At 39.3% G+C, this 12973-nt stretch overlaps 1 protein-coding gene across 1 annotated transcript in view; it reads right to left on the bottom strand.

Annotated features, from left to right (window-relative positions):
• The window catches only part of OSBPL11 (oxysterol binding protein like 11), a 41016-nt gene that overhangs the window by 17884 nt on the left and 10159 nt on the right, over positions 1-12973 (bottom strand). Inside the window, exons 2-5 of the mRNA XM_082001599.1 lie at positions 6760-6828; positions 5509-5684; positions 4660-4739; positions 3451-3633 (exon numbers count right to left, since the gene is read on the bottom strand). Coding sequence (XP_081857725.1) covers positions 3451-3633; positions 4660-4739; positions 5509-5684; positions 6760-6828 — 508 coding nt within the window. The remainder of the gene's footprint in view (positions 1-3450; positions 3634-4659; positions 4740-5508; positions 5685-6759; positions 6829-12973) is intronic.

Raw genomic sequence — 12973 nt, 5'->3', positions numbered from 1 at the left:
CAAGCTCCTTTCTTCCTTCAGACAGAGCTACGCACCCCTACATCACAGAACCTGCAACAGCACATTTGCCTGCAAGAGATACAGTGGCAAAGCACACCAGCCATCAAGCAGCACCCTGTGGTCTTCCAAAAAACCTACATACTTTTCTCTTTGTACTCACAGAAGCAAAATATTGCCCAATTTTGAATCACAGGGATGAAAGCAAACTTGTATACATGCCAGTCCCTCTTCTGGGGAGGTACAATAAACAGTGTTAAGGTAACTGGATAGCACTACTCTCTGATCATTGCTTCTTCTGGCAGTTCAGTTAAATGTAACAACAGATTGATTTAACAGAGCAGAAGAAGAATTTCTCAAAAAAAAATCTGAGATGCATTCATGCATTTAACTGCTATGGCACTGCTTAGTTTTTTAATTCACCAATCCTAGCAGTATCTTATGGATTTTTTTTTAATTTTATTTTTTTTCCCCAAGTACCTTTGCCTGCAATCCCTTCCAGGAGCTCCTTTAAAAGCTTTACGCAATAAATACTTCGGCAATACGTATTCACCCAAGTTCACAATATGTGGTATTTGGAACGTTTTAGGGCTTGACTACATAGCATGCCATGGTGTGAATTTACAGAGCATTGGCTCTTTGGAAGTGGAGTTAACTGTGCACTGTCAGCCTTTGCACGTCCCAAGAGTGACAGGGCTGAAAGCTAATAAAACACTTAGCTATATAGCCTTGCCTGTGCAAGCACATCAGAATATGCGTCTGTCTTTCTTTCAGTCATGAATATGATATGTCTGTGTGCAGTTTTTTCTCCAATATTTTGAAAAACTCTGCTAGATTAAAAAAAAAAATAAAGAGACACAGATAATTACCTGACAAATCATCACAACCCTTCTTGTGATCTTCACTCTTAGTAATTTACTATGTGGTAGCACCCAAGCACCTTATTTCAGGATCAAGTCAGGCAACAGGACAAGCCATGTTACACTGAGCATTGAAGTCCAAATAGGCTCACCTCCCCTTTCGAAAGAACACACTTTGAACAGTCTTAAGTTTTTCCTATTTATACGCTCCGATTTTAAAATAAATAAATAAATGAATAATAGTGCCAGGAAAGAAAAAACAGTGCAATTAAAAATTTAAAATCTATCAGAATTACATAGGCTGTAGTTCTCACTTTGCAAATACACACACCTGCATTTAGTACGAACCTGCATAAAGATCCTCTTAGATCCTCTGTTTTGCAAGGTATCCAAGTCAGCAGCGTGACATGTATTCAGACAAGAACAAGGGAAAGTACAAGGGAACAGGACTGACAGAAGAACCAGCTACAGTGCAGTTCACAGGAAAAATCCAAAAAGAGTCATCACGCAGCAGATCCTTTGGAAGGGAAACTCTTCCTCCCACAGCTTTTCAAAATTAATTTCCAAGTATTCAAGCTGTATTATGCTCAAGTGTTAACAGACATGCACCTGTCCTTTGTTATTTTAAGTCATTTATCTGTATCTAAAATAAAATTTTAAAAGAAGAGACAGGCATTGTATCTAACAAGCATTTTAGCTTCAAAAAGGTAAGCAAACTAACTTGGACATTCAGAAAAGCTACCATTACTGAGGATTCTTCATCTGTACAAATCAAAAATTTTGATAAAAAATAAAGTTGATAAATAATCATGCTGTGTCACCAAACTAAGTAACAATCACAAAAGAACATGAACAGTTTTCTGTGCTCTTTGCAATGCTAAGAAAAACCATTCCACTTTACTTTCCACCGAGACTCCCAATTAGAGGATGCAAGCCACTGCTTCAGTCCTCCAGCTCACACTCTCTCCTCTTTCCTCCCTCAAATTTTGAATGACCTATTGCCATTTGAAAAGTTAAAAAGCCATTTCTGAAACATTACCTCACTTAAAAGTAGCTTCTCAAACACCAAAATATGACAACAGATAAAAGAAAGAAAAACTGCTGAGAGCTATTAGCATGAATTCTGTAAATATTAATGCCGTGTTCTATACCGTTGCTCTTTTCATGCGATAGGTTGGAAAGTGCAAATACTATTTAAGTTTGCCATACCTTGTTGTACCACACTAGTAAGAATTACCTCACAAAAGTAACTTCATGAATCAAACTGAAAAGCAACTATGTGTATAGCTTCAGTTTTAAAATGAATTTGGAAGAAAAACTTCTTTTTCAGTAGAAAAAGCAGATGAACCAGCTCATAAAAAACAGGATGCCAGAACTTCACATGTCTTTGCATTAGCACTGTAGCAGACTTTAGTGTTATTGGAGGATATAAACAGGATGTCAGCAGCTCCCCTTTTGCAAGATATCTGCAAGAACAGCCTGCTGCGGACAGAGAGGTTCACAGCTTCTAAGGTCTAAAGAGGCAGTCGCCTTGTCTAGCTTACTGAATAATTATGCCACAGCACTTGGTTTAAAGCAAGGAACAATGATGATGGCAGCATACCATACCAGGAAAAGTATTTTCAATACCTATTTACAGCTTCCCACCCATGAACTCAACCACAATGCTCAGCCGCATATTTTAAGGTTAATGACACTCAGAATAAAGAGCATTCTTCTGTCCCAGTTCATCTAAGTTCAATTTCTAACTATTCAGGCTTACTAGATTCTTATTTGACAAATTAAAAAGCCCTCCATTAGAAACTTATTTTTGCCAAGAAATGTATCACACTACACTGCTAACATTAAAATATTAATATCAATACTGCTACTAAGTAACACAGGTTCATAAGTCAGCAATAAATTTTGTTTTAATATTAGCTTTAGATGTGCATGGTCTACCCTGTAAATATTCACAAGTTAAATCAACTAGCAGTCAGTCCATTCTGACATTCAAGACGGAAAGGTAATTATTTGTTGTTTTCCAAAACACACTACACCTGAACGTGCAGTGAAAAAAGCATACTTATGAATTTCTCATTTTAATTTGCTATCTTTTCAATCACATCCATCCCTAGACAATTTGTCCACATGAATTAGCATACCAGAAAGTGGTATTAGCATTCTTAAACATCAATCATGACCAATTTCTCCTTAGTCATACGAGACACAAGCACAGCTTAGTCAATTCTTCTATAGCTTGACACAGGAAGAAAACAGTATACGATATTATAGTATCATAGTATGGGATGTTATACTTCCTTAAGCATATTCCCTTGTCACTCGTAGTACTAGGACCCGCAAGGATGAGAACATGCAAAATTCTACCTTGAGCATCAGAATATTATTGCTGAGTACAAAAATCATAGAAAATACACCACATACTTCCACTAGTAGCCAAGGCAAGTTACTTATCCTCACACAGCTATGCAATAATAGTTGAATATATTGTCAATATCATGTCCTAAGCTAAGAATAGGAGGTTTCTCCACAATCCTACAAATAATAGCACAGCTCTTTTGAAAGATTGTAACATAATTTAAGGCATACAAACCTCTCTAACATCTACAAGGTGATCTGGCTGCATAATAGGAACTCTTCTTCCAGTTGGCAATCTGTGATGTCCAACACTGAAAAAGGAAACTGCATTTTGACTGGGTCTTCTTTGCACGCCAGGAGAGTTGGCACTTCCTTGGGATGCAAGAGAAAAGCTGCGAGATTTCAGAGGAGGGTTGTTCTAGGGAATAAATAAGCATATTGAGAAACATTTACAATTAATTCCTAAAACCCAGCAAATATTCTAATTTGAAAGATACAGCAGAACAGTTTAATGCTTTTTTTTTATATAGAGCGAGGACCGATGACAAAGCCCTAATAATGTATTAGTAGCAACTGCTAAATAAATACTTTGCGCTATCTGCTGATCTGCTGACAGTTGACTTGTTTTACAGCCTAATTATGAACAGTCTGTGAAATGAGATTGATCAATATGTATCACTTCTCTGACTTGAAAATTAATCCTCAGTCTGCAACAGTACTAGAAACTCCTAACAGATCCTGCAAGGATAGAGCTCACATTTAAGAGAATGGGATTTTGTTTAGAACTATTCACTGAACTTACCTCTTAGAACAAAGGCAGCTACAAGATGTTGATCTTGTCTTAAAAGCTAGGTTTTATTCAGGTATCGGAATAGGTGTTATGGCAATCAGGAGGTTCTATAAAATACACTATATTTGCAACCACCACATGGTTAGCAATTGGAAGAAACAAGCCTCAGATAGAGTGTTGAGGACTTGCATCTCAAACACAAGAATTAATCCTAAATGTATTTGTGGGCTGTTGAGTAGTTAAAAAAAAAAAAAGTTAAAATAAAAGGAAAGCTCCCAAAATGGAAGGGCTTCAATAACACTGAAGACTTGTTTCCTTATACATTAAAAAAAAAAAATGCAAAACCACTGTAAAAAATACTGGGCTAATACTCTGATCTTCCAGTTCTGCCTCCTATTCAAACACCAGCTCGTCAGCCCCTGCTCTGGAACACTCAGCTCTTCAGAGGCAAAGTAACTTCAATTTGTGTCATTCCTAAAGCCTATTTCTATTACAAGTCAGCTATTACTCAGAAAAATGTTTCTTGACCTTAAGTGTCAAGTCCAACCATGGGTCCTTTTGTAGTATTTGTCTTAAATAAAAGGATAGTTGTATTTAGAACTACTTCTATCACTAGCCTAAGTTATTTTTCCCCACAAAAATATCATACAATACCTTTCCAATAGCTTCCGTGTGATGCTGTGTGCATATCTGTAGCCTGCTAACCCAGTGTTGCCGTTCTTTAGCATCAGTAGCTAATAAAAGCAAACCAAAATGATTATGTATATGAAGATATTTTTAAGTATCAGCAAAAGGCCGCTTAATTCTTTAAAACAGACAGAAGACTTCAACAGTACAAAGTATTTTTTATCTAAGAGTTGCTCAGCTGACCAGTAATTAGCTATAACATTAAATAAAGTTCAACATAAGTGGCATATACTTCTTTTTAATTTTGTAACACAGAAATAACTTCAACAAACAATAACTCCCCTCACACACATTTTACGCTAACAACATTTTCCTAGAATTAAAGTACCCTGAATTAGATACTGACAGCAAGCCTTCAAGGGAAAAAATAGAATATTAGCCCAGATTTCCATAGCCTGCAAAATCAGAGAATGGGCTTCCATAACCATCACAAGAAGGCTAACATATTGAACATTAGGAATAATGTAGTTCTGTGCAAACATCAACACAGTCCTGCTATCTACAATGATTTAGAAAACTCTGAATCAGTACAGTTTAAGGACACTATACATGAAGATTAAACCCCCATTCTACACATCTTAAGTTCATGGTCTTCTGAAAGTCATCAAATCCAAAGAGTATGGAACCATCTATAAAGGAGGACAGTTCCTACCTGAAGAGCAGGATGAAAGTTTCACATAATTCTCACTGCAGCAGTCTGCCCTAAACAAGTTTTCTTGCTTTGGACCTGCTGCCAAGCCCAGCAGAGCAGCCACAGGTGACAGCCAGGAGTGTCCTCTAGTGGAAGAATCCCCTGCCCAAGAATCTAGGTCCTACCTCTTAGTTTATACTGCTCCCCACTGGCAGCATTGACGGTAAAGGTGTGAGAGTCTTCATCACTGGGTGAAATTACAGCTCCAGCTAGCTGCAGGGTACCCCTGGGCTTTAGATGTCTAGACTGCTCATTCACAAAGTACTCCAGCAGGCCAGCATCATTGTTTAAAACAAAAAATCTGTAACGATAACAAAGCAAATACACCATATAAAATCTGCTCATTCTTTTCCTTTCTTTTGTGGGGCATGCGGGACAGGGCAGGGTTTCTACTGGGAGAAGTCAAGGCTTTCATTACCAGTTGGCACAGATGGGGTTGGGACTTAAAGACTTGAGTCAGTACAACGCCAAACACACAAGTTACATCCCCAACAAGACCGCACAAAATTTATCACTTTTTCCTCAGTGACCAGGGATTGCACAAAAGAACAGCTGTGCCCACAGAAAAGTGCTATGGCAAGATTTTGGGAATTAAAAGAATATCCTGAATCACTAAGGCTTTATACATCCTTAGACTACACAAATTAAGGGTAAAACAGCCCCAGACACAAAACAGTCGAGATACAAAACTGAGAAACTGAAGCAATTCCAGATTTTAAAAAAATCAAAGTGGACATCGTGCTTCAACTATTCAATTGAGTTTAACAATAAGTGTATTGACACAAGTCACTGTATGCCAGTGGTAGTACAGGAATTTAGGCAGTGTGGTGTGCTAAGGACTTGTCTCTCCAATATTAATTTGGTTGCATTGTGCTGCTCTGGGAACAGCGTGAAGCAGGAAGCCTGACCAGAGTTTCACCTGTCAAAGAAAAGCAAGTTATTCCAGGGGAGACAGACATCCTGGGGAACTAAAGGGAAAAACTTGCTTGAGTTTGAATTTTCAGTAAAGAAGTCTTAATTATTTTTTTAAAATGGATGGCATGATTTGGCATAAAGCTGAAGACTCATCAGAAAAAAGACAATAGTTCTCATGGAAAAGGAGGAAAAAAATAATGCTGTACATGCTTTTTACACATACAAGCATAGTTATCATACACCAAATGAGTTAACTGCTTCATATCTCCTATGCATTTTTCTTATTCATGCCTTAACATTACTCATCTACATGTTAGCTTAATCTGAGAAAAGCATAAGACTCTTCCATAAAGTTTGCCTAACAGAAGGGATATCCAAGTATTATTAAAAAAAAATCTGAAACCTGTTCACTTAGATGCTGCAGAGACCAACATTACTAAAAAGCACCATAAAAGACTTACCGATATTGCCAACCAGTGACAAGATTGGTGTATTTCATTAAATAGCCGTAAATATTTTCCATGTGATCGCTATTAAAAGAAAAAGAGAGAAAAGCAATCAGAAAATACCAAATCTTAGATCTTCCCAGATTTTGATCATCATTATCTATTCTCAGAAAACGAATTTCTATCTTCATTTTTAGAATGGCACCACCATTTTAATAAAACTACCAACACTTAACAGATTTTCCAGCCTCATTTCTAAAATAATTTCGTAAGACAGTTTAACTAGACTTACTGAACTCCAAATAATTTCAAGGCATAATTAGTTTCACCAATACTTGAGTTTTATTCAGCAGGCACTTCTGGACACATTTGTAGTAGTTTCAGGTAATTAAAGACTTAGTATCCACGCTGCTTCTGTTTCCTGTTCCCCCTTCTAAGCAAGCTTTGTATTTTTGGACTCCTCAACAAAAGTCACTTTCACTAGTTTAACAACAGAAACTTGATCATGGTGACTAACTAAAAACAGTCTATAGGTACTCCTACACTTAATGTGGTTTTATTTATCTTTAATGTCCAGAACCTTTCCCGACTACATGAACAACCATGCTCTTGAACAGATGTGCTACAGAACACATGGGTGCAGGTCACATCAAGATATTCTGAAATGTAAAACAGGAGCCGAAACACATCCTCCTCTGGCCTGGCAGGAAAATCAGGTAATTTCTCTTTCAAAGCCTCAACTTGCAACATCCACCAAAAACGAGGACCCATTGACGGCAATATCACTACAGGCAAAATATATTACTTGTGAAAATCAATTGTCCTAAATAAGACTTACAAGTCTTATGGCTACGAACTAATCATCTTAAAACCACAGTTTAAAGACCTACTTTATACTGTACATGCCCATAATTCTAGAAATGCCACCTCAATGCCCTTGCCTCTTACAGGAGGGCACAATCCCACACTGAAGAACACGTTCCTGATAAGACAATTCAGGTCCAGCATGGAAAAAAGTTCCTATTATTCCAATGAAGAACTGAAACAATGACCCAAATATCAGACACAATTTGCTTTTTAAAAGAGAAACTTGTATTTAAGCCATCTTATTTAGTTTTTAAATTAAAATTTCTGTAGCTCATAGTACATTGAGGATTAAATGAAAATTATGCAGAGTCCATTGGAGCAGCAGCCTGTCTTGGTCATTAAGAGGTCAAAGTACCTCCATATCAGCAGGAGTGGAAAGGTGGGGAAAAACGGGACTATTAGAGCTAAGGGATCGCCGTCATTAGTGGATTTTGACTGCAGAGTCAGACCAAATACTGGGGTAAATTTCAAGTAATAGCTGAAGCTGCTGTCTACACTTCATTTATAGAGAGTGTCAGTATAATCAGATTAGTTGGATACCTGACAATTCAATAAAAATAACATGTTATACTAAGTTTCATCCTAAAGGAAGCTATATAGGATGTCACTAGTGAAGATAACCTCAGAGTAAACCACTGCCATACGAATCAATGCTGTATCACTGCCATTCAGTAATGTTATTCAATGAAGAGATGCAAGATCATACATTTCTGAAGAAAAACTAAGTTGCTGATTTTTTTAATGGTACCTTTAAAAACAAAAATATGTGTTCTAGCCATTACTGCAACAACCAGTATTGCAGTAATAGCCTGCAATGGAGAGCAGCCACCAGGACTATGCAGGAATTTAATTTCTAATAGCTCATTAAGTGGTAAGACAGATAAAAATAAAACCCAGGAGAGCACAGGGCATTCAGGCTATCATATTTTAAATGTACAAAAGTGCTAAAGGAGACATAACCAAACTCATCCTCTGCAGACGCCTCTCATTTGTTGTTATTGGCATACAAGGGAAGTACAGTTTAGACTTGCTCACTGTAGTTTTAATTTAGCTGAAAATTATAAGATTACATAGTCGTAAAAATGAATGAGCTTGGTTTTTAATCATCTGAAAATTGTCCCTAGTCACAGCTAATTGTTTTTCAGTTCTAGTGAATGCAAACTTCACCCTTACTTTTCAGTTACACATCGTACAGAGCCCTGCAACTCAGGCTAGAGCACTCTCCCATTAACTCCCTGCCCTCACAGGTATGTTTAACAGAACCCAAGAAAAATCAGAAAAGTAACTTCAGAACACAATGAATGCAGCAGAACTATATGTATGGCCTTGGAAGTCCATTCATCTGACATGGGTAAATTAAACAGTCTTTGATTAAAATTATTCAACAACTTTTTGAGTGTGACTGATGCGACAGATGATTTTGTCTCTCTTTAGGAAAAAAAAAAAGAAAAAAAAAGTCAGCTGTGGAAGGGAATGCAGCCCTCTCGGTGATGTACTTCCACAGCCAGTAAGCACTGGACTACATTTCTCCTTCATCCACGTGTTCCTCACCACTCGGATTTTCACTTGGACTAGATACAAACTTACACAAATGCCTCCTCTTCAGTAATCCCTCTCACCTCGGCAGTCCCAAAAGTTGATGGTTTAACTGAAAAACTTTGAAAACAGCCCCCCAGAGAAGTTTGAGAAAGTGACTGAGGACAAGCAAGCCAGTCATCTCCAGCGCTGTGGCCATTGCCAACACGGGAAGACAGCGCTGCAGCAAATGAAAGCGAACACAAATGCACTGTTAAGGACGGTGACCACCTGTGTTTCAGAATCCCTACCTTTGCACGCAGGGTTCCCCATCTTACACAAAAAGAGGTAAAACTCAATGTACAAGGTAAAGCTCAGAAGTACGTTTAGCAGGTATGTCCCATTCACAAGCAGAATGACCTCATCCATCTGTACAAGATCATAGAAACGTACTAAGCACCAACGGCCAAACCTCGGCATAGACCAGCCCAACAAGCAACAGCGGTGGCTGGTGCAGATCCCAAGGTACACGACCGGCAGCTGCGCTGGGGGGGCCCTTTACAGACCACCCTGTGCAGCAGGGGAGGAATACAACGTGCCGACTGCCAGAGATGAGAGACTGAGCCGTGCCTTGCTTCTTGGGAGAACCAGAGAACATCAGAGGAGCCAAAGTGCAAGGAGAAGGAGCATGAACAGAGGTCCCTGCTATACGAGCCACCTCTTCCCTTTTGATTTTCCCCTACTCTCGGGGGGAAATCTTAATTGTCTTCATGCATCTTCCGTATAACTGCAAAACCCAAAAAGACTGTATTTGGGTTTCACTCTGCCAAAGGCTGGGGAAAACTTCTAGCACCCATCCAAGTAAAGGATTTGCCTTCCTGAAGGCGATGAAAAACCTGGCTGATCTTTAAAACATCACCCTTGACAGATCAAGGGCCTAGAGGCAAACAAATAAGCAAATAAAAGAGTAAAAGCATAGACCTTACAGGCACTAATCACACCCTCCCTCCACAAATTCCCACACTGTATGGTCCAGGTTCAACATTTGAACAAAGGCTTTTTTTAAATAATTAAGAATTTTATACACGTAAAGAGTTAAATCCAGTCTGCAAATCACAATTCACAAAAGGTAGATCCTGTAACTGTACAAACCCGTTACAGAACCGCAGTTAACCTCCTAATCTTCTTCTGGGTAAGCACTAGTACTTTCCTATGAATACATAAAAACATTCTCAGTATTATTTATGAACAACAGGGCCATGGAAATATAACTAGAGCATTCTTCAATGATTTTAAGATTAGTACCTCCACAGCAATAGCTAAAAAACTAAAATATTTGTTGTGGCTAAAGCAGTGTTGCAAGGCAGTTAAGATTGTAAAAAAAAAAAAAAAAACCCACAACAAAAAAACAAAACCACAAAACTCCAGTAATATTTTACTAGTATGGAATTTACTGCAAAGCTCTTCAAAGTGCTACAGAAAGCTTTTAAGACGGTAGATTTTGAGAACAAGAGGTTCAGGCACTGGCTCTGCTCACATATAACTGCAGTTAGTAAAATATGCGTAAGATCTTCCTGTATTGTTTCTATTAAAACAGATTTTACTGCAGTTTCAAAGCCACCTGTGTACTTAAGAAGCCTCCAAAATTCCCCATATCAGAGTTTTTGACTTCTAGAAGACAGATTTCAGAGGTGATTTTGACTCAAACTACTGAACAACTTATCTCAACATTGACAGTGAGGCATGGCCGCACTGGGATCCTTCCCAACTTCAGGAATACCTTTGCATTCACGCTGCTGCCTACATGCATGTACATGTACCTGTGGGTACGTGTATCTTTTCTTACTCAAGCTGCTGTTTGTGCTATTCAAAATGCTCACAGCAGTCTCAGGGTGTCAAAGGAACAGTAACAGCTCAGCAACGATAAGTCAACAACCACTGAAGTCTGTATTTATGTAGAAATTCACACATCGTTCTTCCAAAAAATGACCAAAAAAAAATGTTTCAAGTGTTGCAACAGACCTGTCACAGCCATAAAGATGTAAAAAAATTTCACTTTAACTTTCGCTGGACTACTTTAAAGTGAGGATATCTTGCAAATAGCAATACAGGAAAAAATTATGCAGGATCTCATGGTATGGTACAACACCTGAACCCCAGCCCAGCACATTTACCACCCCACCCCAAAAATCTGTTTGTTTTTGGTTTTGTTTTGGTTTTTTTTCCAAAGGCTGAACACCACTGGACATGGCTGCCCATTTATCACACTTTTTTAGTTTATAAATATTGTGAGATAGACTGAAACTGTCCCTGTAAGCAAATGACTAAAGCCTCTGAAAAATTACAAGTCAATTCATATTCTTTTCAGAAAACTATCCCTCCCCAACTTCAAAGATGTTTACCACAAGCCAGATTTCTACATACCCAAGTGCTACTAAAATACAGTAGGAATAAAACACTCACAAAGGATTACTGTTAGTTTATTTATCCTTTTCTGGTTTTATTTGTCCTTTTCTAGTATGCCTCTTAAGCTGCAGCAGCTGTCAGTGCCTTGCAGGCTGCTCGCCTGTCCTGGGGGAGGAATAAGGCAGTCGCCGTGCCAGATTCCCCCTGTATCCTGTTCACATGCAGCACCCAAGTCTTGAAGGCAGATGCTCAGGAACAGCAGTCGCAGAATGACGTCTTTCAGGAGCTTCAGCCAAGACATCCAGGTTCACACCTGACAACTGCTGGGCCAACATTTTCTCCAAGAAGAAACACTGATCCAGAAGGCCTCCCCACCCTTTTTTCATGCCCCTCATGGTGCAGCTCTCCCCAAAAGCCCCACACAAACAAATCAACACTAGCAGTGGCACAAAATTACACCATCTGGAGAGCAGTTCCAGGACTGCCCTCCTGAGGGTTTCAAATTTTGCTGGGACCCAGACAGCACTGCGTGGGATACTTTGAGCAGCCAGGTCTCTGAAGACTCAACAGCTGTTTGAAAAGCAAACGCAGCGGCCAAAGGCTTCCCACGGACTTGCGCAAGACCTGGCTTCAAGCAGTAGCTGAGTATGCTGGTTTTGCTTCCAGCAGGAAGGATGAGGAGCCCAGGGCCCATGCAGATGTTGGGGAGGGCTCCTGAAGGGGGATCCAGCTTCCATAGCTGCCACCACTGCTGTTCTGACAGTGCCTTCAGGCCCTGGACAAGGGAAGAGGCTCCTTTCTTACTGAGCTCACAGCAAGACACAAAAGCCCTGTGAAAGAGACTGTCCATGTTGCTTACGGAGTATCTACATCAATAAATTAGCTCTGCTTTTCCAAACGGCTTTTGGAAGAAAGAAAAAGCTAACCTTGCTGTACAATTCACCAGCAGTGCCCTACAGTCAGCCGTAAAGCGACAGCAAAGCTCCTCCTCTAGCTCATGTGTTTGACTATTCAATTATAAGTTTAGAAACCAACAAGTGCAAGGAAAAAAGGTCCAATATGACAAGAACATTGACAGTAGATCTTGGGGATGCTTCAGAATACCATTACAAGCATGCTAGCAACACACACATCCTCATTAGACATAAAAACTTCTCTTAATATGAACTCCTGTAAAGCCTTGAGAGCACAGACATGTGCTGGAAGAGAAGTGCAGGCTTGCCACGAAGGAAAGGTGCAGCAGAGCTGAAATGAGCTGGCAGCTCTCCGTGAGCCCGGCATGATGCAGCCCAGGCTTCCGAATATCCCAGGGGTGAGGGGCTCTCCCACTGCCCCGCCGCCCCAGCTATCAACACGGCAGTTGCGTTCGCACCTAAAGTTTCTATTAATCTCAAGGGGGGTGATAAATCAAGCTTACAGGTTTTGTGGTTTTTTTTTTTTT

Source organism: Phaethon aethereus, assembly GCF_964289735.1.
Source record: "Phaethon aethereus genome assembly, chromosome: 6".
Classification (NCBI taxonomy): domain Eukaryota; kingdom Metazoa; phylum Chordata; class Aves; order Phaethontiformes; family Phaethontidae; genus Phaethon; species Phaethon aethereus.
Note: the sequence above shows the minus strand (reverse complement) of the source record. Positions and strands in the feature narration are given on the sequence as shown.